Source organism: Neovison vison, chromosome 7 (genome assembly GCF_020171115.1).
Source record: "Neovison vison isolate M4711 chromosome 7, ASM_NN_V1, whole genome shotgun sequence".
Lineage (NCBI taxonomy): Eukaryota > Metazoa > Chordata > Mammalia > Carnivora > Mustelidae > Neogale > Neogale vison.
Genome location: NC_058097.1, coordinates 200,801,717 through 200,818,599, shown reverse-complemented (window position 1 = coordinate 200,818,599; position 16,883 = coordinate 200,801,717). Strand labels below are relative to the sequence as shown.

The 16,883-nt window shown below is 59.7% G+C and overlaps 1 protein-coding gene across 1 annotated transcript; it reads right to left on the bottom strand.

Annotated features, from left to right (window-relative positions):
• Nucleotides 1–1,108: 1,108 nt before the first annotated feature.
• On the bottom strand, nucleotides 1,109–16,711 carry SART1 (spliceosome associated factor 1, recruiter of U4/U6.U5 tri-snRNP). The gene is made up of 20 exons (XM_044259720.1): nucleotides 16,351–16,711; nucleotides 14,410–14,467; nucleotides 13,965–14,020; nucleotides 13,252–13,378; nucleotides 13,027–13,132; nucleotides 12,688–12,765; nucleotides 12,479–12,578; nucleotides 12,246–12,388; nucleotides 11,961–12,167; nucleotides 10,920–11,044; nucleotides 10,705–10,838; nucleotides 10,473–10,606; nucleotides 3,571–3,744; nucleotides 3,253–3,363; nucleotides 2,871–2,958; nucleotides 2,464–2,554; nucleotides 2,213–2,348; nucleotides 1,525–1,614; nucleotides 1,297–1,418; nucleotides 1,109–1,193 (listed from the first exon to the last, which is right to left on the bottom strand). The coding sequence occupies exons 1-20, from the start codon at nucleotides 16,661–16,663 to the stop codon at nucleotides 1,175–1,177; spliced, it is 2,412 nt and encodes an 803-aa protein (XP_044115655.1). The 5' UTR covers nucleotides 16,664–16,711; the 3' UTR covers nucleotides 1,109–1,174.
• Between the last annotated feature and the right edge of the window lie 172 nt (nucleotides 16,712–16,883).

The window sequence follows — 16,883 nt, the reverse complement described above, 5'->3', positions numbered from 1 at the left end:
GACGGGCCTCATAGACTTCTGGGAGGATGGCGGGGCGGGGCAGGTGGGAGGGGTCCGGAATGCTGCCCCCTGCGCGGTGCTCCAAGCCTGTGGGCACCTCCGAGGGACCAGAGAAGCAGCCAAGCCGAAGGTTAAATCAGAGCGAGACCTCATGAGGGAGACGACGAGCTCAAGGAAGCATGGTGTGACCACTTGCTGGCTTGTCATGAACCTGTCACCAGTAGCTATCCGCCAAGGCAACTGTTGGCCTTTTCCAAGACGACTTAAACCATCCTTCTCTTCTCTTACTGTTTGCTTCCGTTAAACACCCACGAACCACCTGTGAGCCCGGCGTGCACCTGGGCCTCGGTGGGGGCAGGAGACCGGGTCTGACTCCATGGGAGCCACCGGTCGCCCTGCCCTCGATTCGGGGCTCCAGCACGTCCCGGCATCCTTCGGAGCTCACCTCCCTGGGACACGGTACACGGGACAAGTCTCCCTGCAGACCGGGCGCAGGGCGGCAGCCCCCCGCAGTCCTGGGCCCAGGGCCGTGATCTGTGTAGCAACGGGGGCTGGGAGAGGGCAGGGCGACCAAGGCACTAACAACCCCTCCACTTCTCACCTGAAAGCCAGCCATGCGGGAGACAAGGAGTGACCGACCTCGGACAACCCGCCAGGACCCGTATGACGAAGCCAGGGGTGGTGAGGAGAGGGGGCGCAGAAAATAAACCGACTGGCTTCTTTGGCTGGCTGGGGCCCAGGGCGGGTGGAGGGCTGTCCTAGAGGATCTGGAGGGTTCTCTCCCTCTTTTAGCTATCCGTGTCCTCCGATGGCCAGGTCGTACTGAGCAGATGCCAGACTCAAAGCCACCTCGAGGGGTCTGGCTCGCCTCTGAATGACTGGAGAATGAACGAATGAACGAACTCATTTAATCTTCACGGGACTTTCTAGGAAACAGACGTGTTTTGGCTATACGAACACAGAATTAAGGCTCAGAGAGGTTCAGTGACTTGCTTGAGGTCACACAGCAAGCGGGGCCCACCTGAGGGCGGTGTGTGGGTGCGCCTCCCGGCACCGCCTGCCCCTCCCTCCTGGGTCTAACCCTGGAATCTGCACCAGGACGAAGGAGGAAAAAATAAGGAGGGAACTTTATTTAATATTAAAGTCAGGGAGGGGATCACAAGGAAGATCAGCTTCACTTGGTGATGGTGTTCCTGCAGAGAGAAGAGCAGCATGAGGCTGGAAACCGAGCAGGCCTTCCCACCCGCCAGGCCCTGCACGGTCCCCCGGCCCCGCCCGCGGCGCCTCGCCACTCACGCGTTCATGCTCTTGCCGCTGCCGCTGAGCACGATATACGGCGTCTTCTGGGCCTTCTGCTTCTCCTGGAGCAAAGCCACCGTGCCCAGCGGGGTGTCGCTGGAGCTCATCTTCTTCAGGAGCTGCAGGAGGAGGGCCGGTCAGCACAGGGCGGGAGCAGGCCCCAGGCCACCAGCCACCCCAGTGCCAGCAGGTGCGGAAGCCGCCCCCGTGTCCCTGGGCACCCACCGCCTCCTCGTCCAGCTTCTTCATCCGCCGCTCTGTCTTCATCTTGCCTGAGCCTTTCCCGTGGAAGCGGTGGGACAGCTGCCGGAAAGCCTGGGGACACGGGCGGGACCAGTGTCATTACAGCCGCCTGTGTCCAGGGGGCAGGGGAGGGGGAGGGACTCACCCGACCCGTGCCGGGCTGAGGGGTGGTGGGAAGGCGCTGGGAGAAGGATCATGACTTTGGCACCTTTGAGGGGCTCCCCAGAGTCCGGGAGACAGGTTCTGGGGCTGGATGTGCCGTGACAGGGGCACTCGGGATCCTGAGTGGGACCAGCACACGGACACTGAGGCAGCCAGTGGGCTGGGGCTGGGGGGAGGGCACACCCAGCTGGGGACAGTGCCGGAAGCATGTGGGGCAGGGATGCGGGACCGCGAGTATGACTCAGCCCACGGCCCGGACGTCACCCCCAGAAAGGCGACCCCCAGGGTACGTCAGGCCGTAGGGGGGCAGGTGGGCAAAGGAACCGGGCCTGTGACGGGGCCGGCTGGGCCCACCAGAGACAGAACCCGGGGCACCGAGGCGCTGACCCCTCGGCGGCCCCGCCGGCCAGCGGTGGGTGGAACCAAGGACCCAGGGCGCAGCTCTGTGTCACCTAGGAAGGCCGAGGCCCCGCGTCTCTGTGACTCAGTCACCCCGGGCCCCGCTCACCTCCTTGGGTGTGAGCTTCCGGCCTGTCTCGTCCACGTACTCGATCTTCACGTCGGGCTTGTAGCCGTCCTTCTCCTTGAAGTCCTGGGTGAAGCCGCGGTACTCCTCCCGCCGGCTGTACTTGTCGTCGATGGCCCTGGGCCAAGAGATGGGGCGCTCAGGGCCCGCAGCTGCCTGCGCTGCCCCCGGGCGCTCCCCCGGCAGCCCCTCCCGCCGCCCGCAGCCTCCCTCACCTGCCCCGCCACACTCACATCTTGTCCTCGATGCAGTACACGGCTGACGGCAGGGACTTGTTGGGTGCCTTGACCCGGGCCACCTTCTGCACCGTGGTCTCCAGCAGCCCTGGGGACAGCGGCAGTCAGACTCCTGGCCACTGCCCTCAGCGGGGGCTCTCGCCAGCCTCACTTCCAGCCACGGCCCCTGCCGCCTCCGCGACCCAGTTCCCACCTCCCTACCCCCCAACCCGGCCACACCGCGACCTGAAGGGCAAAGCCGTCACCAACAGGATGACACGGAGCACAAAGGTCAGATGCGGCTATGACCACCCCAGGTTGGGTGCACAGGCTCAGCTCCTGGGCCCCGGGGGAGCAGCCCACAGTCCTGGGGGAGCGGCGGGAGCTGCCTGGCCCCCGCCCCGCCGATGCCGGCAGCCCCTCACCTTTGTTCTGACACAGCAGCAGGGCGGCCGCCAACCCTCTGTTCACGATGGGCTCCTCGTCCAGGATGGTGGTGGACGAGGCAGAGAACTGGGGCGGGGCACACGGGGAGGACGATGGTCAGTGGCCGCATGGGCCCGACTCACCCCCTCCGCCCCCTCGTCCCCGGCACACATAGCCGCGCGGGGTCCTTCCCGGGACCAGGCATTAGGCCAGACCCCTCGCTGCCACACCGAGCTCTGCAGACCCCAACCCAGCGTGGGACAGCCAGCCCTGCGGTCACGGTCCCCCGGCAAGGAAGGGGCAGGGCTGGGCGGGGGCGCCGTGGGCAGCCGAGCTGTCCTGCTCTTCCCCCCGTCGCCCCTCCGCCGCCGCGCCCCTCACATCCTGCTGCTGCTTCTCCTCGTCTAGGTTGACGGTGCTCCAGCCGATGTTCTCCTCCCCGTCCGACTCCGAGCCCCCGTTGGCGGAGCGCTCCTCGTCCCGTTCAAAGTCCTGGGGTCAGAGACCAGGGTCGGCCCAGGGAGCCTCGGCGCCCCCCGCAGCCGGCCCAACCTGCCGGAGCACCGAAGCTTGTGACCAGTTACGGAGAAGCTGAGCAGGACCTGACCGGCAGGGGGGACCCCAAGCACGAGCAGAGGGGAGCTACAGAGGAGGGGAAGGTGGGGGGGGCAGGGAGAGGCAGGCTGTCCGAGGACCCACCATGAGCTCCTCCTGCTCCTCCCGGTTGCCCGCCAGCCCGTAGGTGGGGATCTCGCCCAAGGTGCGGCAGAACTCCGACGTGGCATTGAACACGATGGCCCCCTTCCGCTCCGGGTCCTCGTCCTCCTCCCAGCCCCGCCGGCGGGACTCCAGCTTCCTCACAATCTCCACCACCTGGGGGAGGGAGCAGCTGTGCGCAAACCCAGAAGTTTCTGGCGAGGTGCCATCGAGACCCAGAAACCCCAAGTCCTCCCCGACGGCAGGAAGAGGAGCCCTCCGAGCCCGTCCACAGAGCACCTCCGACGGCCGCCCGCTCCCCGGCGCCCGGCCGCTCTCACTCCGCAGCTACACCCACCGCAGCCCTCGGCTTTGCCGTCAGCGGCTTCCTGCCGCCCTTTAAATTAATCTCCAAATTCCACCTGGCCCTTCTCCAAAGCCCCACAGCCTCACGTCTTCCTCCGGGACCGAAGCACACTGCGGCCTCTTGTCGGCCCGCGGCCACCCTCCCTGCACCGCCACCAACACCCGTTTCGGGACTCAAGGCAAGCCGCTTCCAGAACCCTGCCCTGAGGCCGCAGGGCGGGAAGAATCTGCCTGCGCAGCTCCCACAGGCTTCCAGCACCCGCCACACCTCTGCCTTGCTCCTCCTGTGGGCCACCCCCCTGCCCGGCGGCGTGGCCCCCCACGACGGTCCCCGCTGTCCCCTCGGCTGCACCGTTCCCTGGGCGCGCAGGACTGCCCAGGCTCGCCGCCCCCTCCGCCCCGCTGTCTCACGGACAGCAAGCTCCTCAGAGAAGTTTCCAGGGACCACAGCCGCTCAGCGCCCCTTCCTTCCATGTTACTACGTTACGTGTATGTTCTTAGCGAGCGGCATCATAAACAAAAGGGCTCTACGAAGCGCACGTGGGTTATTAAAGACGGTGACAGCCGCACACACCCGGGCACGCATCGCCCAGGCCGAGGACCGCGGTCCGCACTCCTTCAAGCCTCACGGTCTCCTCGCCCCTTATCCGTGGTCATGATTCACGGGCTTCTCCTCTGTTTTTTCCACATAAAGTCCTATCCAGCAACAGGGTATTATTTTGTTGTGCATTTTAAAAACTTTATATATCTGAATCTGAATTCCCTACGATGGGATGTAAATATAAACATATACGTATATGTATATGTATAAAACAGATACACACACACACACACACACACGTGCGGCTGGATGGCTCGGTTGGTTAAGCGTCTGCCTTCAGCTCAGGTCATGATCCCCGGTCCTAGGGTCGAGTCCCATACGGGGCTGGAAGTCAGGGGTGGGGGGGGCCCTGCTCAGCAGGGAGCCTGCTTCTCCCTCTCCCTCTGCCTCTCCCCCCGGCTCATGCTCGCTCTCTAGCTGGCGTGCTCCCTCAAATAAATTAAATCTTTCAAAAAAAAAGAAAACTCTTTTTTCTAAAATCCATCTTGACCCGAGTGGCTGCACTTCTTTAGCTTTTCACTACGGAACCACATTCCAGGAGCGTGTCCTCACCTAGCTCCCCTGGCACGCCGCGGACGGGCCTTCCCGCCATCACAGACAAGGCGAACACAAGCCATCGGATGCCCGTGTCCCCCAGCACGTGGCAGGTGTGTGTCCGCAGTACCCACGCGGGAGGGGGCGTGCTGGGCCGGAGGGCACGCGCACTTGCTGCTTCAAGAATACTTCCAACGCCTTCCCAAGCTCATCAGACCCCTCCGTGCTGCAAAGTGCACGTGAGAATTCTGGCTGCTCCGAATCCTGACACTTGTTATCGCCAGACTTGGACGTTCTTGTCCAGTGATGTGGGTATGACCTGGTCTGTCACTGACCTGCTGGCTCTTCCCTGACCATTCACGAAGCCGGGCCTCACTGGGGGGTGGTTCTATTTTGTTGTTTGTTTGTTTTAAAGATTTATTTATTTATTTGACAGAGATCACAAGTAGGCAGAGAGGCAGGCAGAGAGAGAGGAAGGGAAGCAGGCTCCCTGCTGAGCGGAGAACCCGATGCGGGGCTCGATCCTAGGACCCTGAGACCATGACCTCAGCTGAAAGCAGAGGCTCAATCCACTGAGCCACCCAGGTGCCCGTTTTGCTTTTTTAAAGAGTGCGCGTGCACGAGAGGCGCTGGGGGGTAGGTGGGGGAGGGTAAAGCAGAGGGAGAGAGGATCTCGAGCAGATTCCACGCGCAGCACGGAGCCCGACTTGGGGCTCCATCTCACAGCACTGAAATCACGACCTGAGCTGACAAGAGTCAGACACAACCACTGAGCCGCCCCGGTGCCCCCTCATGGGGTATTTTATGGACCATCTACCCTGCCACTTCTGTGAACGGCCCATTGAGGTCTACTGCCCCTTTTTCTGTTTTGCCAATTTTGGTTGTTCGGATATTCTTGGCACCAACCCATTGATAATTCTATACATGTGGGCAAATGTCTTCTCGTGGTGACGTTTTAAAAAAACTGAAGTTCTTAATTTCTCAGTAGTTATTGGTTTTCTTCCTCATGGTTTATGCTTTACTTTCAGAACTTAAAAAAATTTTCACTTGAGATAATCCAGTCACAAAAAACCTTCTGTGATTGCCCTTATAGGCTGTCCCTAGAGGAGACTTTCTGTCCCAGGGACAGAAGTAGGACAGTGGTGGCCAGGGGAGGGGGGGGGGACGGGAACCAGTGTTTAACGGGGACGAGTTTCAGCAGTTTCAGCTTTTCGAGACAAGAACAGCTCTGGGGGTGGCTGGGGGGATGGGTGCATAGCAGCGGGGGCGCATTTAACCCTTCAGGGGAATCGGACGTCTAAAAATGGTGAAGACGTTCAATTCTTTGTTCTGTGGATTGTAATGAAATTTGCAAAGAGAAAAAAATATTTCTCTGCCACAAAGTCACAAACATCATTTCCTTAACCTTGTTCTGGAACATTAATTTGTGACTTTTCAGTTCTTAATCTATCTGTAAGTACATCTTGTGTGAAGTACAAACCCAATTTCACTTTTTTCCAAATGGGTAAGTGACTGTCCAGAAAGCACTTGCTGAACCGAGTGCCCGCACCGGCCGGCTCAGCAGCTCTCCTCCTACTCAGGAGTCCGTGCCTGGGCCTTCCACTCGGTCTCGGCCCTGTCAGTCCACCCTTAGGCCACTATTTTACCACCTCAATTACCACAACGACCTCAAGTGAGATCTGTCCGAGCAAAGCCCACCACTTTGTTATTGAAAGCATCTTGGATTTTTTCGGCCCTTTGGTCTTCCAAGTAAATTCAAGAATTAGCTTTTCAGGTTCCACAAAAATCCGTTTGGGAATTTTCACTGGAATTTCATCTCTTTACCGAGTCCTAGCCACAGACACGGACATTATGGATTGAACTGTGTCCTCCCAAAATCTGTATGTTGAAACATTGCCTCCAGTGTGACTGTATTTGGAGACGAGCCTTTAAGAAGATGATTAAGATCAAAGGCGGTCATAAGGGCAGAGCCCTAATCTAGTACGTTGGTGTCCTCATAAGAGAAAGGGACACTGAAGGCTGCGGGCGCCCAAGGGAAAGGCCAAGAGAGAACAGAGCAAGAAGACGGCCACCCGCAAGCCTCAGGAGAAACCAAACCTACCAACGCCTTGATCTTGAACTTCCCAACTCCAGAACTTTGAGAACTAAACTTCTGTTGGTTAAGCCACCCAGTCTGTGGCATTGTGTCGCGGCGGCCCTAGCTGCCTAACACGACAGTCTGTTTCTTTATGTCTTCCTCATGGTCTTTGAAAGATGGACGGCAATTCTCCCCATACGGCTCTCGCACGTCATATACTCCTTTTAATTTTGTTGCAATCCTTAATTTAATCCTTTAATTTTGTAGCAAGCTTATCTCCTTCCTGTTTTGCCTTGATAGCTTTACCCATAAGACGTCCCCGTCCCTACTGCTTTCGTGAACGGGATCTTTTTCAAAATTATACTTTCTACCTCTTCCTGGTGTACAGAAACACCACCGGTTCCCACCTGGTAATCTTGTCCCCAGCGGCCCTGCTAGAGCCGGCGTGGTCTGATCGTCACTTCCCACCACGCCCCGGGGGCCACTTCAGACGAGGGCATCAGTGACCGCCATGCTGCCTGATCAAATTCTCCGCGACACGTGTCACAGATGCTTACTTGCTTCCTCGCAAGAGCCTCTCGTCACGGGACTCCCAGGGTGACACCCTGTCCTCTGCTGTCCTCACACGCTCTCCGTCTCCAGCTCTTTTCCTTCGTCCACAGTCACTGTCCTGGTGACTCCAGCCCATCCTGTGGCTTTAACCGCGGTCCACGCGCTTACTGACATCCGCCAATACCTCTAGCCTCAGCCTCTCCCTTAAAGTTCAAACTCACGCATCCAACTGCCTGTTCTGTATTATCACTGCTACTAAAAAAGCCTCTTAAGGGGCACCCGGGTGGCTCAGTGGGTTAAAGCCTCTGCCTTGGGCTCAGGTCATGATCCCAGGATCCTGGGATGGAGCCCTGCGTCAGGCTCTCTGCTCAGCGGGGAGCCTGCTTCCCTTCTGCTCTCTCTGCCAGCTTCTCTGTCTACTTGTGATCTCTGTCAAATAAACAAAATCTTAAATTTAAAAAAAAAAAAAAAAAAAAAAGGCACCTTGACTTCACCAAACCGAATGCTTGGTTAGCTCCCCCAACCTGCTCCTCCCCGAGCTCGTCCCATCTCAGGAGCATTCCTGCCTGTTCCTCACCTCAGCAAACGGACCGCTGTTCAAGTCGGAACTTTCGGGAATCATCCCGAACTTCTCATACCCATGCACGACCTCACACATGACGCACTGACAAACACTGTTGGTTCTACGCTCAAAATGCATTCCAGGGGCGCCTGGATGGCTCAGTGGGTTAAGCCGCTGCCTTCGGCTCAGGTCATGATCCCAGGGTCCTGGGATCGAGTCCCGCATCGGGCTCTCTGCTGAGCGGAGCCTGCTTTCCTCTCTCTCTCTCTGCCTGCCTCTCTGCCTACTTGTGACCTCTGTCTGTCAAATAAATAAAAATAAAATCTTTAAAAAAAAAAAATGCATTCCAGACCCGGCCACTTCCCCGTCTCCATGCCTATCTCCACAGTTGACCATCACTCCGACTGGGGGACGACAACAGCCTTCCCTGGGCTTCCTCAGAGACCCAACTCCGCCTGCCAAGCCCACTGCAATGGCAAGCGTCGGCCCGACATGGCCTGTGACCGGCTCCTTCCCCGTCACTCTCCCCGCGGCCGCGTCAGCCACGCAGGCCTCCTCCACCTTCCTGAGCCAGCACGGTGGCTCCCGCCTCGGGGCCTCAGGGGCCAGGCGCTCCCTCATCTCGGAACTGGGCCCTTCCATGGCTCTGAGGCTCACTTCAACTGATCTCAACTGTCACCTCCTCAGGGAGGCCCACCCTGACCACTGACTTAAAGCGAGTGCACTCCTTCGCTCCTCCTCTCCGCACTACCCTCCTCCTGTTTCTGCCCCCACTGGTTCTCCCACCGGACCTCGTCTTGGTCTTTCACGTCCCCTCAGAAGAATGAAAGTTCCACGAGGAAGGACTTCTGCGCTCTCAGCTACGGCCGCCTGTCTCTGACCTGCTTTACAGCAGGGGCAGACGGCGCGTGGCCCAGCACCAGCTCTTCTGAGTCCCGCTGTCCTGGCTCGCAGCCGGGCCCGCTCACCGAGTGACCCCACTGCTGCTGCTGCTGTGACGGTAGAGCGGCCAAGACCCGGGGGGGCCGACTCCTCCGATGGCCCGTCATCTGCCTGCGCCGCCCCAAGGGACTGTCCCAAGTGGCTGCCCCAATGTCCTCCTGGCCTCGGTCTTGCGGACTCCACCATGCCAAATCAGGCCCGCCTCTCAGGAGTTAGAGGACTCCCTACCCCCCTCCTTACAAGCCCTTCTCGGCTTCTGCGCCGCCTTGACCTCGGGGACTGGGGCTTCTCCGCCACCTCTGCAGAAGCCCCCACCACTCTACCCCACGGCTGCCCCCGGGGCTCCCTGCTCCCACGTCTCGCTCTCCCAGTGTTGGGGGGGTGGGATGACAAGCACGGACCGTGGAGTCCGGCTGTTCGAACCCCAGCTCTGCCCCTTACCAGCCAGGTAACCCTGGTCCCACTTGCCTAAGGCCTCTGTGCCTCAGTTTCCTCATCTGTAAAACGGAGGGAGCAGAACCTTCCTCCCAGGTGCTGCTCTGAGCATGAACGAGGTGGCCCACAAGGCACGCAGGCAGGGCCCAGCTCCGGCGGGCGCCCACCGCAAAAATCATGACCACAAGACCCCACCGGCCTCTGCTCCCCTCACACCACCAGGCCACCCCTCCCACCTGCCGTCTCCGCTGCCCAAGTGCCTGGGCTGCCTGCCCACCTGCACCCCGAATCTCTGCGAGGTCGGCTCCTCAGTGTTATTTAAGTCTCAGCTCAAAGGTCGTCTGCCGCAAGGTCTCCCTGGATGGCGGACGCAGGCCAGCCCTCCAGCCACCTGCTCGGCCTTCCCACGGCCGGGCTGCAGGCTCCAGGTGCCATCGGGAGTGTGGCGTGTGCACGTGTGCACCTGTCACCCACTGTCCAGCTCTCCTGCCGTCCCACCCTCTGACCGCAGCTAGAGAGGAGCACACGGCCCCTCGCCAGCCGGCCCACCAGGGACTCCCCCGGCCCCGGGACAGGGCACTCTCGCAGCAGGCGCGCCGCACCCAGCCACGGAAAGGAAGAAGACAGCGAAGGCTCCAACTCTAAAATATCTTAGAGCAAAAATACTGCTTGAACTTAAAGAGATCCACTAACAGCACGACATTAAACAAAAAAGATGATCCAGACTGGAATGCAGGTGCCACGCTCGGGGGACAGGTCACCAGAGACGCGCCTGTCCCGAAGGCCCCGGGGAGGCCCGCACACACCCGGCCCGGCCGGCCCGCCGCGGCCCTCACCTTCTCACCGCTATCTCGCAGCTGCTGCAGCTGCCGCAGGCGGCGCCCCTTCTCCAGCTGCTTCTGCAGCTCCAGCTCCGCCTCATCCTCCTCCAGCACCTCCGGGGACCCGGACTGCGGCGCTGCAGCCTCCTCTGGAGGAAACACAGGGGACCCCTGCTCGGATCGCCTCCTCGCCCCGGGGCACTCTGCCCGGCCCCTGCCACCCATCCTCGGCTGCCCGGGCCCTCACCGTCATCGCTGATGTCCATGTTCTCCACGCGGGTGTCATCGGACTGCGGGGGCTGAGGGGCCGGCTCCTTCTCTTCTTCCTCGGGGTTCTCCTCGTCTGCCTCGGGCACTCGGCGCCGGCCTCGGCCCCGCAGTCTGTGGAAAGGGGCCTCTCCCATGAGCGCGGGCCCCTAGGCCAGTCCGCCCCCGGCACCGCAACCCTGTTTCCAAGCCCACCTGGAACCGAAGTCCCCATCCTGAGTCTGGTCTCCCAGAGGCAGCAAGTCATCGGCCCGCACGACCACCTCCTTCTCTTTTTTGCGGATCTTCTTCACCCTCCGTTTGGTCTTTTTAAAGGTCACCTGAGGGGAGGAGAGGGGAGATGAGACTTGAACCGGGAAAGGAGGCCCTCACGAGCCCCCAAGAATGAAGACTTAAAAAAATTTTTTTTTTCACTAAAGGTGGGGGAGGGAGGGACGGATGGAGTCGGGGAGAGGAAGAGGGAAAGAGAGTCTCTTAGGCAGGCTCCGAGCCCAGAACGGAGCCTCACGCAGGTCCCCATCCCACAGCCTTGAGACCAAGACCTGAACGGAAATTAAGAGCTGGTCGCTTAACCGACTGAGCCACCTCGGGATGCGAAGAATGAACGCTTCTCTAGCATTCCTCCAGGCCAGCCTTCAGCCACTTCGCACACATACACAACACGTGCAACCGGCCTGATCTCATCCCACTTGTGAGATGAGAAAAGCCCCAGCACAGAGAGGCTAAGTTCCTTGCCTGAGGTCACCCAGCTCCTAAATGGGAGAGCCAGGATTGTGAACCTTCTCTTCGGGCTCCGGGGTCCTGCTCTTAATCACAAGGCCCAGCAATCTAGCCATGGGTCTACCTCTGTGTTCATAATCATCCCAAATACGAAATCCACACTCCGCCGTAACACTACCAGCCTGCCACACTGTCACTAGTCCTCGCGGCGGCCCTCAAGAGACGGCTCCTGCCACCCCCATTCCAAATCAGGTGCCTCAGGCTCACAGGTAAGGGACTCCCCGGGGCGCAAGCTGGCCATGTTGCAGAGCTCGACTCAAGCTCAGAACCATCCGTCCCAGTGTACGGTCACTGTCCCCGCACAGCACCTCCCACGGCTGCCACACACCGCTGACCACGAGGGCCAAGCCCCCACACTCGCCCTTCCTCTGTAGCGCCCCCGAGCTGCACGTGACCCCAGAGAGGGAGGAATCCCCACCCCAATTACGAGGTGCGGGTGCAGGCCACGGGTCTCACCATCTCCTCGGGCGTGAGGTACTCGGAGGCCAGCCGGGGCCCCACGGTGCTCAGGGACTGAGCCTGCAGCCGCAACTTCGCCCGGATCTCCTCCAGCTCCCGCTCCCGCAGGCCATCAGCAGTGCCGCCCTGCTCCAAGCGGAACGAGTGTGGCCGCTCGCCCTCGAGCTCCTCGTCATACTTGGACAGGATAGAGCGGGGTTTTTGCTGCAAAACAACAGGTACTGGTTGGGACCCAGCCTGGCTCCTGAAGAGCCAGAGCCCCCATCTCGCTGCCCCGCCTGCCTGTGCCAAGTCATCCACGCTCTCGTCCTCTGCGTAGGGCAGATAGTCGGGCTTCTTCTTCCGGAGCTCCACGTTCTTCTCTGCCCGCTCTTTGTCTAAGAGGTTCACGTTCACCAGCACATCCTCCTCCTCCTGCAGCACACCTGCGGACAGGGCAGGAGTGGTGGTCCTTCAAGCCTGCCCTTGACGCAGCAGCGCCCACGCCCCCCACTGGAACTCGCAGCTCAACCCACCTTTGTCCTTGAGGGTGAGGATCAGAGTCTCCCCTTCTCGGAAGGAATCGATAGCATGTTCCACGGTGAGGCCCTGTAGGTCCCGGGCACTGTACAGGTCCTACAGGGGAGGGGACCGTCCAGCCAAGTCAGGAGCCCTGACCCGCCCAACCCCGGGATCGCAGCACCCAGGACAGCGCTCCGGTCCCCCGCCACCACTGCAGCCTCACCTGCCGCCTCTGCCCAAACTCCTCCTCCACCAGGGTGCTGACACCGAACTCCTGGTCCATTTCCTCCAGCAGTTTGGCCTGTGGGATGGGAAGGGGGTGACCTATGACCTCAGGCCATTCAGCATCACTGGAAGACACATGGGGCTTTACCAAGTGGGAGTACAAAAAAGCGAAGGCAGGCCCTATGGGTCAGCCGCTAAGAATCCAGAGCCGAAGCCAACGACCACGGACGTCCGACCTCTCTGGGCCCGGTCCCCTCCCAAGGACAGGTCTCCAGCCCCACCAGCCAGCCAGGTTACGAGGCACTAAGCGACCACCCCGAGCTGCCCAGGCGCTCACCCTCTTCTCTGCCAAGTCCTTCTCCTTCTGCAGCTGCCGGCTCCGCTCGACCCAGGCCGCGGTGTCGTCCAGCCAGGGGTCGTCCTCCCCCAGTGCCTTTATCTTTCTGAAGAGAGGAGAAAGCGGTCTTCCGGGAGCCCCACTCCTGTTCCCGGCACCCGACTCCAGAGCTCCTGGGCGGCCTCCTCAGGGCCTTCCCTTGCCCGCCCTGCTGACCCCCCTCACCCCAGCTTTTGGTTCAGGAGACGCTTTTCTTTGGCAGCCGCCAGCTTCTCCCGTAGCTCTTCTCGCTGTCTCAAGGCCATGGGGTTGATGACATCGGCTGCCACGGGCTCCTCCTTGGTGCCCGCCTCTGGAAGGGGGGCCCAGACGTGAGGCTATGCCTGCCCATGGCTGGTGGGGAGAGGAGGGAGCCACTCACCCTGCCCCTTTCCAGCTCAGGGGGCCAGAAGGGGCCGGGTCGAGGGTGGGGGGGTGAATCCTTCACGTCTCTCCTCCCACTTCAGCCCACATTTCTATGTCACCCCACACGGCATGATGGGATCCTCCACGGCTTACAAACACCCCCCCCCCGCCACAATCATACTTTAAGAAACAAACCCAACACCTGCACAGCCCAGATCGGTCTGCAGCACCTGTGCACGTGTCTCGCCCTGGCTAATGCGGAGCAAGCACATGGCACCAGCCATCTGAGCTTAAGAGAATCCCTATTCCCGGATCTCCTCCCCTATCACGACTGCAAGGAAAGGCCTCCTGCCTACCAGCAAGTATGTATGTACGTGTACACACACACACACACACACACACACACACACACACAGCGACTACATGGTGCTGAACCTGAGCCATAACCCCACCCTCCTCAAAGACCCCTTCAGATGGTCTTTCGCCTCCACCCAAAGGCCCTCCCTCAGCCCCATCCACCGCCCCACACTCACCCTTCTTGACGGCATTGACCTCCAAGGGTTTCAGCCCCAACTTTGCCCGGAGTTTACTGAGGACAAGAAATAAGAGTGTTAAGAGCTGTCAACGAAATAGGGACACCAAAGGCATTTCTGGACAGACAGGGGGTGAAACCAGGATGGAACTGAGAGGTCCTGAGGGTCCCCAAAGCAGGGACTGACCCAGGCAGCCTAGGACGTTGGGATGGACACTGGCCTCCAAATCAGGGAACACGGGCGCTGGCCCGGCCTGCCCCTCACCAGCAGAAGGCCAGCTTTCTGCTTGGCTCTTGGCGTCCTCTTCCGTAACTCAAATGGTAACGCTCCAATTCCAATGAGAATGCTTTGGTGGGTGAAAGACACCCCCCGCCCCCGGGAAAGCTGCCCCAGAAGCCCTCTGTCTCAGAATATAAAAGCAGAACATGAGCGAGACCCAACTTACTTGGTCTCCTCGATGCTGAGTGACGAGGCATCTCCCGAGCTAGGTTTGGAGCTGGCGGCTGGAACAAGAAGCGGGACTCAGGAGCCACACGGAGGGCAGCGGGCGGCATCTCTGGCTCCGGCTGCAGGCACCCCCTCACCAGCTCCTGGGCCTTACTGGGACACCCGAACACAGCAGTTCTCCTCGACCCAAGCAGTTCCTCCTACCTCAGTCCTAGTCTCTTGAGACCCCAACTCTCTACATAACCTTCCTCTCCTGAGCCAAAAGGTCCAACCTTGCTGCATCCTTCACCTCGGCCTCCACTCCACTTCCATATACTCCATTTTCAGCCTGCACTGCCCTCCTTGGCCTAGCTCTGATCGACAAGCTGTCCAAACGCAGAGAACAAATGCCACCTCCTTCTTGAACTCCTGCTCAATTACTGATCAGAATGAACGGCTCTCCCCTGAGTGCCATAGCCCCATCACTCACTTCCGGGTCTGTTTCCCCCCACAGGTCGGCGACCGTGTTAGGAGCATGACTGTGTCCTCTGTGCAGTTCATCCAGTCAAGAAATACATTTACTGGTCCCTGGTGTGTGATGGATGTTGAGGATGCTGAGATAAAGCAGCATTTCAGACCTCCGCTACCCACATCACGATCAGTGAATACTTCACGAAATGCCACAGACAGAGGCAGAACACCATCAGCTGGGGCTCCCCCACCCAGCTGCCACCAGGGGTTCATCCTTCCTGCTTCCCCGCCCCACAACCTACCTCTTCCCCTACAGCTCATCTGGATGCTGTATCCCAACCTCTCCAGGCTCTCTCCAAGGTCACCGGCCTTATTTCTAAATACAGTGGATTCTTTTCTGCCTGATTTTCCTTCATTTTCTGTGGCCTGTGACACCACGAATTACTCCTTCTTTATCTCTGTTCTCATACACCCCATGATACAAGATTCTGCAATTCCCTGCCTTTCTGGATACTGAACCACCAAGCATTTTTGTAGCATCGTGCTCCAACTACTACTAAAATGTTGGCATTTCTTGGGTTCTACTGGCCACTCCTCACTCTCTCGATGCACTTCATTTGCCACCTAAATACCCACGACTTCCACACGGCTCTATTCAGCCCCAACCCTGTGCATCAAATGCAACATTCTCCAAAACTGAACTCTTTCCCCTTAAAAGTCCGCTTCTCTCCCAAAGTCCTCAAGGCCAACAGACAACACAACCACCCCCCCAGTTGCTCAACCCAAAATTCAAGGAGTCATCCTCATGTCCTTCTTCCCACCCTCATCCAAGTGTTAAGCTCTCTTAATCCCCCCTTCAAAACAGTTCAGTATGTTTAGGTCTCCCCACCCTACTGCTACTGCCTGGCTGCAGTACACAACGTGTGCAACCGGCCTGATCTCATCCCACTGCAGTACACAATGTGTGCAACCGGCCTGATCTCATCCCACTATCAGCCCTCATGAGACATCCAGTCTTGACTCCTCTTGAGCTGGTTCTCAACACAGTGATTTTTGCACAATACGATCAACTCATTCCTCAGTTCAAATCCATGGCTCCCTGCTACCCTCGAGACAAAATTCCAATTTCTATAGGTCCTTTGTGGTCAGAACTGTTTCATAACTCTTCTATGAACCCTACACGATCTGCCCAATACCAGGTTTCTTTTTGGTTCTGCACATGCTAGTACAACTTCATTCATTCACTCATTATTTATTGAGGGCCCGCGATGGGCTAATTTTGAGAAAACAGAAAATCTCTGCCCTCGCGGAGCTTAGACGAAGACAACCTCTAAAACCCAATAACCGTAGGAACACTCTTTAACGAGGGCTGACGAAGACAGCCTGGGGGTGTCTCGGCGGGCTGAACACCCAGGCCAGCCCGCCCGCTCTGGGACCCCCCCGCGCCCCCGCTCGCAGCACGCCCCGCCACCCAGGCCCCGCCCCTCACCGGCCTCGTAGCCGTCATCGCGCTTCTCTCTCTTCACGCGCCGCTCAGAAGGTTCCGCTTGGCTGCGCTCCCGCCCGTGCGCGCCGCTACGGGCCTCAGCTTCGGCCCCGCGCCGCCCGCCCCCGCGCTCGCCCCCACGCTCCCGGCTCCGCTTTCGACGTTCGCCGCCGCTGCTGCCGCCGCCGCCGCTCCGGTGCTTGTGTTTTTTGTGCTCCCGGTGCCGCGGCGGCTGCTCGGTGGCGCCTCCAGTGCTGGCCGCCGCCGTCGTCCCGGACGCCTCCTTCTCCCCGCGGTGCTTCTTTGACGACCCCATGGTGGTACGTCCGCCCCGAGCCCGGCCGCCGCCGAGCCCCGACGACGCAAAATGAGAACACTTCCGGGTCGCCCGGCAGCGGCTGTCGTGTTGCCGGAAACCAAGAGTGGCGGCTTCCGTCGTTCGCCTCGGAGCCTGCCCCAAAGGTTCATGGGAAGGCCGGGATCGACGCCCAACTGCGCAGTTGCGGCCGTCTCGGTCTAGGCGGCGGTCTTTAAGC

Coding starts and splice junctions, on each gene's coding strand:
- SART1 (XM_044259720.1), bottom strand. CDS start 16,663: ATGGGGTCGTCAAAGAAGCACCGCGGGGAGAAGGAGGCGTCCGGGACG. Junction 12,766..13,026: donor AGGACTTGGCAGAGAAGAGG/GTGAGCGCCTGG, acceptor CCCATCCCACAG/GCCAAACTGCTGGAGGAAAT. Junction 10,607..10,704: donor CATGGACATCAGCGATGACG/GTGAGGGCCCGG, acceptor TGTTTCCTCCAG/AGGAGGCTGCAGCGCCGCAG.